The 19551-nt window shown below is 46.7% G+C and overlaps 1 protein-coding gene across 1 annotated transcript; it reads right to left on the reverse strand.

Annotated features, from left to right (window-relative positions):
- Positions 1–9095: 9095 nt before the first annotated feature.
- On the reverse strand, positions 9096–19345 carry LOC135827320 (solute carrier family 35 member F2-like). Its single transcript, XM_065339845.1, has 7 exons — positions 18975–19345; positions 17448–17748; positions 16910–17084; positions 14611–14767; positions 13043–13104; positions 12358–12512; positions 9096–9914 (listed from the first exon to the last, which is right to left on the reverse strand). The coding sequence occupies exons 1-7, from the start codon at positions 19130–19132 to the stop codon at positions 9555–9557; spliced, it is 1368 nt and encodes a 455-aa protein (XP_065195917.1). The 5' UTR covers positions 19133–19345; the 3' UTR covers positions 9096–9554.
- Positions 19346–19551: the final 206 nt, after the last annotated feature.

Genomic DNA, 19551 nt, shown 5'->3' on the forward strand with positions numbered 1-19551 from the left:
CTTACCACATTGTTTAATGCATCATTATCCAGCGGCGAAGTTCCACAGCAGTTCAAATTAGCTCACGTTGTTCCGCTCCACAAGTCTGGTGATCCCTCTGTTCTCAAAAATTTCCGACCGGTATCACTGCTACCGATACTGTCCAAAATCCTTGAGAAGGTCGTGCACAAATCGTTGGTGGAACATGTCGCACGGATGAACATCTTGCCAGTGACCCAATTTGCGTTCCGTCATGGGCACTCTACGGAAGATGCTCTTGCCCTACTAACTGACAGAGTCGACACTGGGCGAGATGACGGTCTAGTTGTGGCAACCTGTCTTCTAGAGATGTCGAAAGCCTTTGACAAAGTCAAGCACAGCATTCTTATCCAGGACCTTTTTGACATTGGCATTACTGGAGGAGCACTGACTTGGTTCAAACATTACCTGTCAAGTCGCCAACAGCAAGTGCGCACTGGTACCGGACTCGGCAGGGTTGTTACATGCACCTGCGGTGTTCCGCAGGGTTCGGTCCTGGGGCCGCTGCTCTTCAGCATATACACTAGAGACGTACCGACTGTTACCTGCCCGACTATGTCAATCCAGTTTGCAGACGATATAGCCTTGACTTCCACCCGCCGCAGCGCTGACCTCGTTTCTTCTGAGCTCACAACAGCCGTCTCTAACCTAGCTCGCTGGCTAGCCTCCCGTGGTCTCATCCTCAACGCCACCAAGAGTCAGCTCCTTGTCTTTGCAGGATCCAATGGCCAGAGTCCCAACGTTGTGGTAAAGTGCGATGGCATACCCGTGCCAAGCATCACCAGTGCCCGCTACCTTGGCATCATCTTGGATGTACGCATGTCATGGCAGCCCCAGGTCGATGCGAGCATCACGAAAGCCAATAAGAAAATTGGAGCTCTGTGGCGGACACGAAAGTCGCTAACACTTGCTAGCCGTGTGCTGTTCTTCAAGGCAGCTATCATGCCGGATCTACTGTATGGGTCCGTTGCGTTTAGCCCAGGTCTCACTCAGACCCAGACCGACCGGCTCCAAGTAGCACAAAACCGTGGGGCAAGAGCAGTTTATGGCCGGCCGGGGTTCTCTCGTGCCAGTGATCTCCTGGAACGCATGCAGGTGTTCAGGATTGGAGAAGTACATCGGCAGAAGGTCCTGGTCTTTGTCTGGAGGTGCATACACGCCAGTGCGAGTCCATCCCTCCAGGAGCTCTTCGTACGCTGCGCGGATCGTAGGACGCGCCTGGATCTCGCCCTGGGGCTCCGTCTACCAGCTACACGAACCCGCGCCGGACGATCTCGCCCTGCCTCCCGAGGTAGTGCCCTTTGGAACGTCCTACCGGATGCAGTCAGAGTACTGTCGTCTCTCAGCAGCTTCAAAGCTGCCGTCGTACCGTATACCCTCCGATCTTCCTGATGTTATGATTAAAAACTTGCCCTGAGACAGCTTCCTGTCTGTGATTGATTTTCACTGTTTACCATTATTATTTGCCATGGCGACCCCCGTAAGTCCGTAACTGGCAGGGCAGGGTTGGGCCTTTCATCCTCCCGATGTTAGTAGCAAGTACTCTCGTTAGCAGTAACTGTTAGTACTTTGTTTGTTTGTTTTTTCATTTTATTCTATTTTCTCTATTTTATTCTCTTTACCAGGCGTGGGCCATCCCCTGGACAAACAAAATGGGTGCCTTATTATTATTTTTCTGTTTCTGTTTTAATGACAGTCCACTGCACGCCTGAAAAAAGTACTTAGTTTATTAGGCGGGTTACAGAACTATCGACTTATCGTTCGCTGGCTTACTTGTAGTTTGATAACGCTTATCTCTTCATTGAGATATCTACCATTCTCTCTTTTCTCCTTATTTTCTCCCCAACCCTCCTTACCTGTTACATAATAACATATTCGCTGCCTTGTCATTGAGCATTTGTGCTCGTTTGGATTTGCGAATTCAAATAAAGTATACATACATAATGTTGTAAAATAGTGCCAATATCCATGCTGAACTCAATGAGTTCAATGGGAATGGAATTGGGTGGTGGTGTCCAGTTTGATTTAGCAAATATCTTGGAGTATTGATTCTTAGTACTTGGCTGACCCATAAAGAATGCAAGACTTGTAGATTACGTAAGAATCCAGGGACGTTGTCAGCCAAGGGTTTATGTGGGAGGGTGTTTATCCGAGGAACGAATTTTAGACCGAGACTTAAGATGTCTCGGGCGGTGTCGGAGATTTCGATATCTCCGATCATCGTAACCCGTGTGGTGTTCTTTGATTCATTAAATATTAGTTCCGTTGCTCGTCTTTTCAGTCTCCGTCGATTCCGACGGCGTTTTGAATTTTTAGCCGCGCTCGGGGACTCGGTTGGTTGTCAGGAGCATGGCGGAGGAGGAAAATACGAGGGTTGGCGCCTCTGTTGGGGGTACGGTGATGGCCTAACTACCTGCCTTGGTAAAAAGTGCTGTGGAGGCAGCATAGGGCCAATCAGACGGGGCCGCCCTCTTGGTTTATAGGATGGAAAGCGAGGAGGTTGAATAAATCGTGGAGGCTGCATCGGACCCATTGGGTGGGGTGGTCCGCGAGCTTTGGGAGGATTTATGACAGGTTGGGGCCGGATCGGTTGCGGCTGGTGTTGGTAGGGGGCCTTCGACAACGTTACACCACGCTGGCCAACAGCGTACGCCCTAGGCGGTTTATTAGCCATAGGTGGTGCGTGTGCGTAATTTTGTCTCGGTCTAGAGACTTGTTGATTATGTCTTCGGTGTGGGGCCTGCGGTGGTGGCCGGGCGAGTAGAGGCTGATTCTGTTTGTCAGCTTGTGGCTGGGATTTAGATGGTTTAGCTTTATCTGATAGTGCGAGAATGTGTTTCGCAAGACTCGGGCGGTGGATGAGCGTTATCGTTCATTTTCTCGCTAATAACGGAGTCGATGGCTCTTGGAAGATCCGTGATCGCCGTGTTTAGTGTCTTGCGTGCGTCGTTTAAGAGGTCTTGGTGTCGAGTAAGTTCTATCTCCAGCACTTTCAAATTAGTATCAGCGGCTATTTGGGCTAGCTTTTCGTCTGAAGGGTCGTGGCCCGTTTTACGAGATTTGTATCGCAGAGCATTGTGGGGTGTTTTTGAGCTATGGCGTATTTGCTCATCGAGGAGGTTAGTACCAGCAATTTGAAGGCTAGCCTTATGGTCACGTAGTCTCTTAAGAGTAGGCCAGAAGAGAGATTGACATTTCCTCCAGACTACGTCGATCGGGAGAAAAGTGTCCAGTGCCCCCGCAGCTCGACATAGCTCCTGACGCGCCCCCACCGCTCGAGATCGCCCCCGACGCGATACAGGACACGGACACTTTTCTCCCGATCGACGTAAACTGGAGGAAATATCAATCTCTCTTCCAGCCATCTCAGGCACAAACATGTTTGAGATTCGCACCTACCCAGCTGTCTTTTTCTACACCCCTTGTTGTTTTCACCCACACACCTAAATTCTATTGATAAGAAACTGCTCCTCCACTTTAGACTCCATTGGTCTGATGAAGCACTCCTTTAATAGTGCCGAAATAAGCTTATAACCACATCTTCCTCTGGATAGTTTCACCTTTTTTTCACAATACACGATTTATCCACCTCCATCATTGCGTTCACTTTTTTCCACTTTTGCCATTGCGTTCAAATTTTCTCTTGCATTACTTTGTGTTTCTATATCATCGGATGCACTGCACCTCATTTCTACATTGCTTTGCATTTTCCACACATTTTTCTGCGTTGTGCGGCCCTACCGCCGCTCTACCCGCTCTGCTTGCAGAAATTTCTAACCCTAACCCTAACCCTAGTGAAAAACGTCAACAGTAGAAGGTGTGAGTCTACAAAAAGAGTAGAATGGGATACGGAGCTTGGGTTGGCTGTAACTCAGAGTTTCACGCCTGTGGCGATCATCAGACAGCAATGATTACAAAAACTCAATGAATGTTCTTGATATAGTAAGGTGCTAGTGGAATCAGAGAATTTTTAAGCGCAAATAAGGTCAAGCGGTGATTTTATGCATGTTCTTGCAAGATCAGCGCCAGACATCAGATGTAATCCTGGTTTATGTAACTGGAGGTGTGAAGTTAGATAGGTAGAATTTGTTCTCATGTCTGCACTTGGCCACTAGCTCCGATCGCTTGTTGATGTTCACCCTTCTGTCAGCATGCAAGATCTCTAGCTTCTCACACAGACAGAGACGGGGGGGGGGGGGGGGGGAGCGCTTGGTGGCATTGGAGTATGCTGGTGTTTGGTAGACAACTGACCAATGCTTCATGTCCCAGATGAGCTTCGACAACTCGGTACTCTTCTCCATTCGCTCATGCCTTATTGACGTCATGTGTCCGTCGTATCGCTTCTTGAACGTCATTTCCGTTAGGCCGAGGTACTCAATCGAGTCATTTCTTTCGTCTGTTCCGGTTTCTGTCACGCTGGCCTTGTATACGATTGACTGGATCTGGCAGTTTCCATGCATGGGGCAGTTAAACTTTATCCCTGCAGTTGCATCTTTTCTCTGTTCTCTGTTGATCATCTTTCTGCTTCTTCCGCAAGACCGAATTGTTGTGCGCCTTTAGTACACCAGACATGTTCTGCATGCAGCTGTAACTTACTTTTACTGTGCTACTGTTGAATATTTTGTTTAGGCGTGAGCGAGGTGGGACATGCTTCTTGACGAGATGTAAGAATCTTTGCGCGACATTCGTGGCTACTGTTTTGCTGAAAGGAGGATTGTACCAGATGATGTTTCGTCTGCGGTTTTTCTTTTTCTCTTCATCTTTTCCTCTCTCTTCCATGTACACGATCTGCTCAGCGTAACCGCTGGCCTTGAGCGCACTGTTGTACAGAGGTGCCGCCTCCTGGAAGATGTCTCTGTTGGACGAAATATCTGTCAATCGTCTGCTGATAGACTTGGGTATTTGTTGGATGATGGTTGGCGGGTGGTTGGATAGTGTGTGGACGTACATCGGCGTGTCATTTGGTTTTCGGTAGGGGCGGTAAGTCCCATCGGCTAGATTGAGTGTTACATCGAGGTAGTTTACGACCTTCATGCCGGCATCGATGGTAATTTTCAGCCCAAGATCTTTAAAGATACGGCATATCTCCTTTCTTGCTCTGTCTGCTGCACTGCCTGTCGCATCTCTCAAGACCGCCAACCCGTCGTCGCGGTAGAGTCCGATGTTATCACTGTCGAACTTATCGGCTAGCTTTGACAGTTAAAAAAAGTGCATAAGTTCCCACTAGCTCGCATATCTCTGCTCCGTCAAAACAACCCATTGTGACGTCAAATAGGCCTCTTCCGTCCTTTTTCATCCATGCTGCATCACTACTAAACAGGAGCGACTTTCGCGCATGCATGATGATATCTCGATCTTGCTGGCTGACGTCGGTATGCTGTGCTGCGAATGCAATGGATTCTTCCAGCAGGTCTTGGGAGATTGTTGGATAATATTCCACTATGTCGAAACAGACAAACGTGCATGCCGCTTTATTGTCAATTTCTCGGAACCAGGTAACGACTGCAGCGGTATTCTTACTTCTTGGGTGATCCTCGCCAGGATATTCTGGCTGACTTTCCCGATCTCACTTTTTGAGGGATTGATGAGTCTGCATGATAAACTTTGTGAGAAGTTGGTTTTGTGATCTTTTAGGATTATGTACGCGTTTTTCTTCGCCATGATCTCGGCTCGGTTAGCATGTTGAGGCTCTCTGCGATGCCTTTTGCTTCTTCGTTGATGTCGTCTTGGGCGTTGTCAGGGGCATGCTTGTAGTGCTTCGAGTAGTTTGGTGTACAGGTCAGGGCTGACTTTGTAGATGTTCCTCGTCTTATCTGCAGGGGGCGAGTATGCTCTGTGATGATTTGATCCTGGTCCGGTCATCTTGGAGCTTGCGCTGGAGCTCGTCGCTCACCCTGCGGAATCTAACGTTCTCGACCAGGGACCACAGCTCTTCCTCGAACTTTTTCATGTCCTCCACTTGGGGTGGGCATGTCCTCGTCTTGAATCCGTGGTTACTGTTTTCATCCTGATGTTGAGGTTGGTCACCCTTGAAGAAGAACAAGGCCTTCCAGCGCATTCTCTTGATTAGTTTCTCTGTCATCTCCACCAGCTTCAGTTTGTATTGTTGCTCGCTTGGTAGAGGTATGTTCTTCAATGAGTAATCTAGGTGGAACAGCTTCGGACGGTCCATTCTTGTTCGATGATCACACAGAGTGCTCAACCTGGGTAGGGAGCCGGTCACACACGGAAAGTTGGGTGTGGTCCTCGAAAGAGTGCTCAATGCACCGGGGTGCAGAGCTTCATACAAAAAGAATAGAATGGGATACGGAGCTTGGGTTGGCTGTAACTCAGAGTTTCACGCCTGTGGCGATCATCAGACAGCAATGATTACAAAAACTCAATGAATGTTCTTGATATAGTGTGGTAAGGCGCTAGTGGAATCAGAGAATTTGTAAGCGCGAATAAGGTCAAGCGGTGATTCTATGCATGTACTTGCAAGATCAGCGCCAGACATCAGGTGTAATCCTGGTTTATGTAACTGGAGGTGTGAGTTAGATGGGTAGAATTTGCGGTGTGTATTGTTGTTTGATCAGACGTTTGTGTACAGTAGAGTCGCGCGCTGAAGAACGTGGAGCCCAAGAACGTCCAGTCTGAAATTCTAAGAACGCCACAGCCTAAAGCTAAGAACGGCAGTGTTAGTTTTCTGGCAATTTGTGGGATACATATCATCCAGTACGGATTGTTTCTAAGAACGTGCTATAAGAACGCAGCCAGCTTACTGAAAAATAAGAACGTCCCAGGCTAACCCCTTGGAAACAACGTTCTTGGGCGCGCGACTCTACTGTAGGTCTTTAGTAATAATGTACGGGGCTGAGTGAGGTGAGTAACTGCGAGTTCTGCGCGCATTTTATTTTTCAAATCGCACATGAATGCAGTGGTAAATGTTCGTGTATGATGAAATTTGGATCGAGAAGTGCCGGCTCACTCTTCTACTGCCTTCCAATTGTCACTTATTTGTGAGAAGGTGAAGAATCGGCTAGGACTAACATCCAAGTGGAATTGCTGTTTTCTGTGAAAAACCCATCCAGATACCATCGTTTGTATTGACACAGGTAGACCTCCTGCTTGATAATGTCACCGTATGTGAGGTGTGGGAATACATCATGGTATAAGGACTCAAATGGCTGCTTGGGCAACTCACCGTGGTTTGTCGTCTTGCCGACCACGCAGTGTGGTATTTGAGGGTCGCATGTGTGAATGATCATGGTTATAAACACTCTTGGTGCAGAGCACGTGAAAAGGGTGGTTAGGGTCAACCTTTGAGGTTATCATATCCCGGTCACGGGTAGCTAGCCCCGTCAGCTTTCATGTAAAGAAAACCCAAATAGAAACCCGTTGAACGATGCTGTGATGGTGGTTTTGTGCACGGTTCTACAGTGCATTTCAAAACTATAGACGCGTAGGGTTTTTGAAATATTTCAAATTTTGCTGGAACTTTTTGAGAATAGTTTTCGGAATATTGCTCAGGATCGCTCCACAATTACTCTCATATAGTTTCTAAAGGATTGGATAACAGACGCCCAATTTGGAAAAATATATGCACAAAGTGATCACAGATTTTATGTGGTATAGATGCTGGCATAACGGTTTTTGCCTAGGTACGCGTCTATAGTTTTGAAATGGACTGTAACGACAAATGTTCAACTTTCAAATGCGCTTTTCTCCGTTTTAGTAAAGTGCAGCTAAGGACCCTGTTCACTAAATACTAGCGAGTAAATACTGTCGTGGGCATGGAAATCCGGTCGCATGTCTAACGGCCGTAGGGCGCTGGCCATGCAGCCCGCCGTAGATAGCGGAACATGCATATGCGCTGCAGCGCGCTGGTCACATCGGATCAACATGACTTTGTGCACTGCACGCAGCGTTCTGTACGTGCTGAGGGCGCCGGCACCGGTCAATCGACTGGATTTCCATGTCCGCTACAGTAGTATACATGTGTGGCTTTTTTCACCACGCACACTTTTTCTTGCACATGCAACTTCGAATGGAGATACTCGGCTGCTCAGATCACGCCACAGTACGGCAACATTACACGCAAAATATCGTCGATCTCCAGTGCCGCACAATATTCGGTCATTGAGGAAAGAAAATTCTTTATCGCCATTTGGTCAGACTGCGGCAAATTTTGGTTGCCTGACGAAAACAGAAAAGCGTCCAGAATTTGAATCGCGACCACACTACACATGTGGGGAGAATGAAAATTCAAACTTCATTTCGAGCGTCAAGTGGTAATCTCCACGAACGACGTCAAATTCTTTCACCTTGGGGATCGCCAACACCTTCAGTGCAATCCTTGCAACCATCCTTAAGAGTTTTGTTGTTGTCCGTGGCCAATTAGCAACTCGATATCGAGATGAAAAAAATCAGTGATTATCAGCGTCAATGGCGTATCAGCGTCAAATCCTGTTTGGAGCGGAAAAGCGTGGTCCGTTCTTGCTTTTTTTTTGGAGCGTCAACTCTCGCTTTTGCCGCTCTGGCGGCAAGTTACTATGGAGATTCGGATTATAATCCTAGGATTATTTCGATTTTGCTGCAGTCTGACCAGGTCCTTAGGGGCCGTCTGGGGTTACCGATTGTTTTTACAAAGCGAAAAGTTGTTTTTTCAGCCCCCACCCACCCACCCACCTTTTCTGCAGGTAAAACGAATTCCAATAAAACATTGATGTCAATTTTCGACACCCAGACGTAATTGGGCATTCTCCATCTGCATTCAATAATTATTTTCAAAACGAAACTCCATCAAACCCACCCACCCCCAAACGAAAACTTTTCGTTTTGAAAATATTATTGGTAACCTTGGACGGCCCCTTACGAAATTTTACTGGTAGAAAAGGGTCTTAAATACCAGTTCAAGGGTTCGACATTGAAAACTCACAGAATATGTATTTTACGAAGTCTGAAGAAAATGTTGAAGAGTCTCTGCTGGGATGACGACTACACCATAGCTCAGTGGTTAGAGCATCACTAGCTACAAGCGAGGGTCCCTGGTTGGAGTCCTGGTGGTGACAGTCAATTTTTTGTTCAGACTTTTCCCGTTTGTGTCTTTCCCTCAAACTAGTGAAGAATATTTATTTCTGAAGTATTAAAAAAGGATCATAGATCATAGATCAGAAGCCTGCCAGCAGGGTGAATAAACAATAAATATAGGCCTGATGATTAAGACCACACAATCATGTGGACTTGCACAATAGCTGCTGTTTCAATATTTTTCGTGAATCGCATACAGTCCCCGGCCCTGATCAAAGACAACATAAAATAATATGCAGAACAGTACGGCTGATGTCCAGTGCCATACTGCTCACATGGAATATTGGAATGTGTTGTAACTGTTGTTCACATGTGTGTACTTCATCTGCTTTTCCTGTTTCAGTTTCTCCGGTTTAAATTCCTGGGAATGTCCCATTCTAACATCATTTTCTGATGATGTCTACCAAGTTGGACTTGATGTGGTGGAAGCAGCTTTGAGTGTATAGCCAAGCGGCGTACTCCCTTTGTCACGAGCAAGGAGGATGCTGAATAAGTGGCTGCAAGTCACCGGCTCCGTCGTTATCTACATCACTCTCACTAGAAATAACAGCAGCATTCACGGCAGGAGCAGTAGCAGTCAGCTCAGCAGCTTGTCTACTGGTTTGATTGCTAGCATTGCCACCAGCTGGGTCATGGTCATCCCGCGAGTGCTCATCATTCTCGTCAGCACACGATCTATCACTGGCGGTCGCCACAGCTGATGATGATGTAGCTGGGCTTGACGGGCCATCCACAGTGTGCGACACGGCGGTGGAAATCGGAAACGATGTGTAGGTAATCAGTCCAGCCAAGATCAGAATGAAGGCCAAGAAGTACAGGCCGGAGAACTGAAGACAACAAACAAGATGCAAGAGGAGATTTGCCAATGTCTACCAGTTACACTACAGAGCATCTGCTATAAAGGTACACCGACAAGCATGCTATAGCCTAGTATAGGGTAATCTGCCAACCAGCCAAGCAAAGTCTTTTACTTTCAGAACATACGAAATGATCTGGTGCTTTTCTGCCGACTTGGCTTGAAGAGCACTACATAATGCAGTGCTCTCGGAGTACAAATCTCATTAGCCTCTAAGCTCAACTGATGAAGGGTAAATTCCCCGAAACCCGGCATTGAGCAGGGAGTAGTGTTTCTTGCAGGTTTGCTGAGTGGAAGGTTCGACGGACTTCTCGTGTGCTCTGGATGGTAGTCCTGAGTCAGTCAAGTGTCAATTCAAGTCGGCAGAAAAAAACGCGAGCTTCAAATTAGGGAGCAAATTGAATTGTGTGTTAACAGTTAACAATGGATATTATCCAGTATTATACAGATCATTTGAGTGACATTTTCATTTCCTGTTTCCTCCTTCCTGGTTGCGAATTTTAGATTTTCTTTTCCGGTAGAATTTTCCGGCTTCTTTCTCCTTCCTCATGCAGAAATGCAGAAACAACAGCCATCAGCAAGCCAAGAGGATAAACATTTGCTGAACTCTGATTGGCCGAGGCTGGTTGACCAATCACTTCAGGTGTGAAGTTCACAGCCAGCATAGGCTATAAAAGTAATCATTCCAGGAGGTGATGGTGGTGGTCGGGGTTTCTCTTCTTCATGTACCGTAATGTGGGGTTTATTCGTGTAGAAGTCAAGGCACAAACCAAGCTGTTACGCATGCTGCGCGGTACACATGCCAATTTGTCTTTCATGTGCACAATTTGTAGTATTTGATGCGGCATAGGTGAAAATCCGAAACAAAGTAGAAAGCTTGCGTCCTGAACCAGTTCGGCTTATATCCCTGCCTTCCTATTTCGTACATGTGAACGTCCAGCTGTACATGCACACAAATGACTGCACGTTACAGGCTTGTTCTGAAGCTCCGGGTGTACATAGGCTGCTACTGTGTATGGTCTGTGTCACAGGGGTTGCACACGTTGTTATTTTTGGAATAGTCCATCCAGTCCAGTTCGAAAGGTCATACGCGGATCGACTCGCCTTCTGTACTTCACCTCCAAGCGTGCCGCATGGGTTTCTAGTTTTTGAAATTTTTGAGGCAGCACATTTCGTTTACAGCCCATCACTCGCCAGTATTCTTTGAAAGATTACCAGCAGTTTTTTAGCTCCTGCCATGTCCGAACTACTTGATAGCAGTGATGGCAACAGCAGCAGCTATGAGATGGCGTGTAGTGTTGCGGTAACTGTTTAGAACTGTTCAGTCGTATCCTAGGCTAATCCGAATACTAAAAATTGACCCAAATTGCACATAACACAAAGTTGGTTTTTGAAAAATGTAAGTCATGGATCTGCCCCATTTCTTCTTTATGACTTGCACAATGGTCCAGTCTGCCTAAATAACACATTTATAGCCGGGGTTAAGTACCATACAAGAGAAGTACAGCCAGTGATATTGTCATGTTGAAATACTACAATTTTGACACAAATTACACATAACACAAAGCTAGGTTTTGAAAAATGTAAGTCGTGTATCATTTCTTCTTTATGACTTGCACAATGCACCAGTCTTCCTAAACAACACATTTTTAGCAGGGGTTAAGTACCATACAAGAGAGCTACATTGTACATCTAGTCATACTGTCATAAACATGTAAATAATCGACGCGGAGACAACAATTTTATAATAGCTATAAAGAGAATTTGTTCTCTTTATAGCTATTATAAAAACTGTCATAAACAGCCAGCATTTTTCCTGCAGCAGTCACACCACCATCGTCATTATTTCCACGGAAATCCTCTTCCATTGTCAGCTCCTACGTCGTTAGATACAATGTAGGGGGCTTTAGGACCGGCTCGTCAAAAATAGAGAACCTCAACAAGCGTGCTCGGGACCTCTGAGCAATCGTAGTATGCCTGAGCACTCCAATAAAAACTTGATCAATGGCAAAATCGTTCCCCACAGAAAAATCATACTTTGCGGGTCTTGCGTTCCACGCTTAGAGGTGAAGTACAGAAGGCGAGTCGATCCGCGTATGACCTTTCGGACTGGACTGGGTGCACTATTCCAAAAATAACAACACTGCTGGCAGACAGTGCAAAGTCACCGCCAGAGAATTGTACCCAAAGCAGGGTGCGTGCAACCCTGCATGGGGTAGCATGTACCAGGCCTCAGGCATAGTATAGGGCGGGCAACGTGACATGAAATTCTGCCGTCGCAGGCCCCATGGACTGCAGCTGCACACTCTTGGAGCACTGCTGCCATAACGGGACACAACTCTACATATATTCCACATAGTGGTCAGGCATGCTCTCCACTCGGTTGACCCCTAGTATAAGCACTACATGCTCACCTTGTAGGAGAAGAGGAAAAGACCAAACAGTAAACTGTAGAGGTCAGCCGTGAGCAAGGACAAATTGATGGTGACTGCACTACTTTGACGAACTGCGAACGGCATTACCAAGTAGACCAACAGCTGGAATATGGCAAACCCAATTGCAAGCAGACCTGAATGAACAGACACACACGCACACACACATGCACGTACACACACGCACACACGCACGCACACAGTCACACACACACGTGTGCTCACACACAATACCAGACAACACAATGTGGTTCACTACAGGTAAAGCCTGGATAATCGGGACAATACTGCACCACCCATAAAGTCATAGATAAAGGTGTAACAGTTTTAATTACTGCACGGTCACGAGGCATAATACGATACACAATCCAATGTACATCCTTCCAAAATCCTGAACAAACTAACATGTGCAAAGTACATGCATACACATTGAGAAGAATAGGGCCGTGAAAACTATTTGTTAGGTGGGGTGAAGAGAGAGGGAGGGGAGAGGGAGAGAGAGAGAGAGAGAGAGAGAGAGAGAGAGAGAGAGAGAGAGAGAGAGAGAGAGAGAGAGAGAATCTGACAGAAAAGAAAACAGGCATGGAAGATACAAGTACGATACGCCCAGCTGGCGCGCACACGTGATCCATAGACAGATGCATTTAGCAACACAACAAAGACTAACCAACACTGGTTCCATGCGTCGCCCAGTCTACATCAGATAGCTCAGAGCGCTCCAGTGCTAATCTGGGAAAGACAACAGGAAAACAAATGCACCTAAGATGCAAGACTGGCCAAGAGGTGCGTCAACGCTAGCTATCCACATTCACACATGTAGTTGATACACAGCCATGCACCCCAGCCATGCAACACAGCCATGCACCCCAGCCATGCACCCCAGCCACGCATACGTCGCGGCTCAGTAATAGCCAAGACAGGCGCACCGAGAGCACAAGCAACTATCACAGTCCAATAGCAAGAGAAGTTACTGACATGTCCAAAGAGCCGAAGTTGGACTTCAACCAACCAACAGCAGCAGCAGCAGTGACACAAATCCCCCAAGAGATTTGAGTTTTAATAATATAAACATCACCAAGCAGCAAGCTGAGTACTTATATGTGCGACTGGCAACAGCACCACACCTTCCCAGCAGTGCACAGCTCTACACAAGGACAGCGCTAAACAAAGACGTGCTGGGGATATTGGTGCAACAAATCCACAGATCGCTGACAAACTTCACCAACATAGGTGAGGTGAGAATCGACACGATCTCCAGACAACTACTGTAGCTATTTCGACCTTGTTAGGTCTCCTCACATGCACCCCTCCTCTCAGGTGTCCTCTTAGGTGAGGTGAGAATCTATACAGACAGTATCATTATGTAGAATAACAGGTGGCGGGAAAAGTAGATCACACGGGTAGGGACAAGAGGCAGGTCACATGGGTAGGGACAAGAGGCAGGTCACATGGGTAGGGACAAGAGGCAGGTCACATGGGTAGGGACAAGAGGCAGGTCACATGGGTAGGGAAAGGATCATTTTGCGTTGAAGTGAAGAGAATACAACTGAAAGTGAGCAGAAGACGGTTGTACAAACTAGTAGGTGACTATTTAAAGTAACAGAAGCTTCTGACACAGAGCATACGTGACAAACTGGCACTTTCCCCCACTACCACAATACACATACTGAGTACAGTAAACAGAGAGTTGTGGCAACTATTCAGATGGAAAGATGCCGATGACACAGAGCACATGTGACAAACGACACTTTCCACCATCACCAGCAAAATACATACAGCACAGTACACAGTGGTGTGGCAACATCGGGAAAAGTCCGTATGCCAGCTATGGGGCAAGCTTTTTCACCTATAAGCACAGAGAGGTTCAACAGGAATCTGGTGACTTGAAATTGAGAGCCAAAGCAATCACCTGACACCCGATGAAAAAAGCGTGGCAACCTTTCACTACATTACCATCTACGCATGGCGCTAAATAGTTGGGCGGTGAAAATTAGAGCAGGTATAACCCCACACGCAAATATTAAGTTGTGGTCACGCAGTTTGCAGGGTGTGAGATATGTTTAGCATCGACGCCTGAAATACAAGTCTAGACTAGGCAGGGAAGCTTGTGGGGCAGCTGCGACTGGCAGTTACCTTGTCCTTTAGATCATGCAAGGCTTGAGGTGCCGTAAGTACAATCAGGGTTTGCACACACTCATGCCAAAATGGAGCACTAGCCATCACGCATGTTCTTACATTTGAATGCCGCACACGAAGCTGGCAAGAAATCCCAACATGCCAAGGAATTCGGACACATCGATGCGCTTCACGAGGTACTCCTCACAAACATTGCTGGTGGCATACAGGAATGCTCCCAGCAAACACAGCAAGTCACCAATTATCTGACTGTGCTCTGTTAGAAACACACACAAAGAGAGAGCAAGGGAAAGAGAGAGAGAGAGAGAGAGAGAGAGAGAGAGAGAGAGAGAGAGAGAGAAAGAGAGAGGAAAGAGAGAAGGAGAGGTGAGATACAGGTACATGCATGGACCCTGATGTATCGCAAAGCCTGAGTTCAACAAGCACCACAGGCGCAGAATTTGATCCCGGAAATGATTGGTCTTTTATACCTGTGATCTCTGATCATAGTGGTTGCATTACACAGATTTACTGATCAGAAACATCTGTCAGTTTGATAGGAGCAAAACAAACACACGTATAACTATGTAGCCACTAAAAATAGACCAGGCCAGTGTCTGCTCCAGGGCCAGGTCAGCCGGGTCAACGACCTGCTTGGGGAGGGGTACTAGCACCTGTTTGAAAAAGAAGGCGATGTCACCTGTGACCCGGTTGGGAGTATATGAGTACAATCACATGTATTTCGTTTGTACTTCAATGGGGGAACACACTGACTGGCTGCGTGCAGGCGCTCGGGGACAGAGTGCCCAGTAGATCTACGTACTGTTCAGTCATGGACATCAGGGAATAGAAAAATATTTAAGACTCCCTGATGTAGATTTACATGCAGCAGCCACACTTGAACGTACCCGGCTCTGACCCAGTTGCAAGAGTTGCGCCATATACACGTGACGTGTACCGGGTCGGTTTGAAATCCTAGAACAAGCACTTGAGGCCTACTGTCGGTGGCAGTAGGCCAACCCAAGACATTGCTTGACGCAACGCTTTTACTACATTCAACAGAATGTGAGAAGAACAGTAGACGAAGTACTGAACGCATTCAAATGTAATAAGGACTTGTTATTATGACAGGGACTACTGTAAAACAGGTTAACTTATTATCGCAAATTTAACCATTGTCCAAAATCCAAAGGATAACAAGAAGATATGCTAACAATCTTGGCATATCCGCACATAACACATGTAAGGCCTTACAGCCTCAAAAGAAGTTATTATAACGAAGAAATGCTACTCGTTAAAACGTTAGATTTACTTCCTCGTTCTATTTACATGTCTTACAGTAGACATTTCTACCAATGCAGAAGTGTGATACCAGGGAGTTACTGCTGACCAGCCCTCACCCTACCAATGCAGAAGTGTGATACCAGGGAGTTACTGCTGACCAGCCCTCACCCTACCAATGCAGAAGTGTGATACCAGAGAGTTACTGCTGACCAGCCCTCACCCTACCAATGCAGAAGTGTGATACCAGGGAGTTACTGCTGACCAGCCCTCACCCTACCAATGCAGAAGTGTGATACCAGGGAGTTACTGCTGACCAGCCCTCACCCTACCAATGCAGAAGTGTGATACCAGAGAGTTACTGCTGACCAGCCCTCACCCTACCAATGCAGAAGTGTGATACTAGAGAGTTACTGCTGACCAGCCCTCACCCTACCAATGCAGAAGTGTGATACCAGAGAGTTACTGCTGACCAGCCCTCACCCTACCAATGCAGAAGTGTGATACCAGAGAGTTACTGCTGACCAGCCCTCACCCTACCAATGCAGAAGTGTGATACCAGAGAGTTACTGCTGACCAGCCCTCACCCTACCAATGCAGAAGTGTGATACCAGGGAGTTACTGCTGACCAGCCCTCACCCTACCAATGCAGAAGTGTGATACCAGGGAGTTACTGCTGACCAGCCCTCACCCTACCAATGCAGAAGTGTGATACCAGAGAGTTACTGCTGACCAGCCCTCACCCTACCAATGCAGAAGTGTGATACCAGGGAGTTACTGCTGACCAGCCCTCACCCTACCAATGCAGAAGTGTGATACCAGAGAGTTACTGCTGACCAGCCCTCACCCTACCAATGCAGAAGTGTGATACCAGAGAGTTACTGCTGACCAGCCCTCACCCTACCAATGCAGAAGTGTGATACCAGAGAGTTACTGCTGACCAGCCCTCACCCTACCAATGCAGAAGTGTGATACCAGAGAGTTACTGCTGACCAGCCCTCACCCTACCAATGCAGAAGTGTGATACCAGAGAGTTACTGCTGACCAGCCCTCACCCTACCAATGCAGAAGTTTGATACCAGGGAGTTACTGCTGACCAGCCCTCACCCAAGACATTGCTACTACCAGTAGTACTTACTAGACTTGGCGTCTTGGCCCTCATCACGATAGTTGTGAAAGTAGTCGGTTACAATCAGCGTGGCCATACCAATAACACAGACTGCCACACCTATATAGTGACCCAGCTTGAACCGGGAACGCAGTACAAACCGGGACAGGAGCATGACGCAAGGTATAGAGAAGCCGTCAAGAAGCTGAAAGAGACATAGACGGCCGCATACACACACACACACACACACACACACACACACGCGCGCGCGCGTTATTCAATGAAGGGAAGTGAAAAGGAGGAAAGAGGCACCTACACTGAACTGAAGTTAGTCTTGTAAGTTGGGTCACTACTATGTAAGAGATTGACATGGTGCTGCTGCAATGCCCGTAACAACTCTGTCTGGCTAAATACGTTAGTACTAACTGCTAGATCAACTGCACACAACCTCAGAACACAGCACAGGTTTTCTCAAGCATGGCCAGGCTTGCACACATGCATACAAGTTGCACACAGTACATACTGCAGCAGCAGCAGTATCAGCAAGAACAGGCGCAGAGCACTTTACCTGAACACTGGTTAGAGTTGTGTACTGATAGGCTTTCACCACGGCAAAGTTAGCTTGAACGTCAATGACACTCAGCACTAGATATTTCCAGCCGCGCTGCCGCAATATCTCTTTAAGCTCCTGGGAATCTTTTCGGTACATCAGTGACGTTGAAAAGATCGCTCCCAGAAGGAAGTATGTGGTGAATAGCTGGGTGAGAGGTGCCGCAAAGTTGTAAGTTTGCAACAGCTGGCTTGTGACGCCCGTGCCACAAATGAACAGAGATAGTAGCTGGCCAATCCCTATCGTCTTCCACGTTTCTCTAAGAAGATGACAGGAATACATGGAGAGACATGCAGTATGACTGAAAATGTATTTTCACTCATAATTCACCCAAAACACAGTAGATGCGGGTGGTACTAGAATGGTCAAATGAACCATGAAATACAGGGCAGACGTCTGCATTTCGTGACGAAAAAATACTCGGGAAAATATGGTACACGATTACTGAGACACATTAACAGCAGCATGGATTCACAAAGAAACAGTATCACAAAGCAGAACATGCAACGGCAAGGTTTACAGGCTGGGTATGACCAGATACTTGAACATACCGTATTTCCCTGAATAACTTATATAATACAAGTCGCACTTTTTTGCAACAAATCCCAAGATCAAACAAGGGAGTGCGACTTACAATTTTAACAGTGTGACTTACTATTGAAGTGAACATACAGAAACTATAATTATGACGAAGACCTCAAAATGGGAGTGCGACAAACATTCGGGGAAATACGGTACTAACTACGGTATGTGGCACCATGGACTTGGCTGCAGTGTTTTGGATTTCCTTTCTCCTGCTTTCCTTTTTCAAAGTTAAATGTTGGTGCGTTGGATAGCTGAGTTATTCCTGCTCGTTTCGCTGCCACACTTGCTTGGGCAACTGGGCAATTCATCCCTTATCAGTTGGGCTTGAGATGAGGGGTGGATTCCCAGAAACACTGCATTGAGCGGGAGAGGTGCTTTCTTGCAGGTTTGCCGAGTGGAAGGTGTGATGGGCTCCGCATGTGCTCCGGATAGCAGTCGTAAGTCAGTCAAGTGTCAAGTTCGGCAGGAAGCGTGTGTTCGATGTAGGAGTAACCAACTTCATTTACTAATACCGCCGAAGTCGCTACTTCGAAGTACTTCAAAGTTCGTACTATAATGAAGGTCGGCATATGTCCTAGACCTGCGAACACTAGGCTGCGAAATGGTGCAAGGCGCAAACTTGAGTGACGCGACTGGATTTCACTGAGCATCACCGTACTTCGAAGTATTGCAAAAAGGTGTCATGCTAGTGAATTGTCTGTTGCAAAAATGGTCACTGAGTTCACCCTGGGATACATGTTTCTGGTTTTGTTCCTAATGTCTGAGGGCAACATGATAGATAGAGTCAGTAGAAAGTATGTTTGACAATGAATTCAGGTGTTCCGGAAAAAGACTCCAAATGAATCAGCTTTGGGAGTACAACATCGGCAGTTTAATTGTCAACATAATGTATATACTTACTTGTTGTGTAGGACCCTGGTCACAGTTTCAACGGCTCTGGAGCAAAGGCTTGGCCTTTGCCTTTCTGGTGGAGACATCTGCTGGTCTGAGCAGTGGTTCAAAATCACCTCAGCGTCTGGCCTCTTTCTTGAGACACAAAGCTCTATCTGAGTTTCCATAGCGAATTTCGAAAATCCCACAACACGCAGAAGGACGTCATTTTCAAGCTCCCGGAGCAGCAGCCAATAATGAACCAAAGTCAAAAAGCATCCAAATGCAGAAAGAAAAAGTACAATTGTATCAGGTTATTGCAGCAATTCAAGCAATACTGCCAATACGGCAATGCTGAATACAGAATAGGGTTTGTAGATCTACCACATGCTGCATGCTGTTTGAAAGGCGAGAACGAGATCTGATCGCGATGATCTCATATCCAACGTCATAATACTGACGTATTACTGTGAAATATGCCGTGACGTAACCCACACTACTGCATGCAAAAAGTAACGACTTGTTTTTTTCTTTCTTTCATATTTTCCAGATTGTGCTTTTCACAATACAATTCATGTTGTTGCCTTCACCATGTCGGAGGATTGCC

The sequence above is a fragment of the Sycon ciliatum genome, chromosome 1 (assembly GCF_964019385.1).
Source record: "Sycon ciliatum chromosome 1, ocSycCili1.1, whole genome shotgun sequence".
Classification (NCBI taxonomy): domain Eukaryota; kingdom Metazoa; phylum Porifera; class Calcarea; order Leucosolenida; family Sycettidae; genus Sycon; species Sycon ciliatum.

Bases quoted from the DNA above. Each gene is read 5' to 3' on its own strand.
- LOC135827320 (XM_065339845.1), bottom strand. From the start codon at position 19,132: ATGGAAACTCAGATAGAGCTTTGTGTCTCAAGAAAGAGGCCAGACGCT. The intron at 17,085-17,447 runs GTAAAGTGCTCT...TGTCTCTTTCAG, and splicing joins CAACTCTAACCAGTGTTCAG to CTTCTTGACGGCTTCTCTAT. The intron at 9,915-12,357 runs GTGAGCATGTAG...TGTTGTCTTCAG, and splicing joins TTTTCCTCTTCTCCTACAAG to TTCTCCGGCCTGTACTTCTT.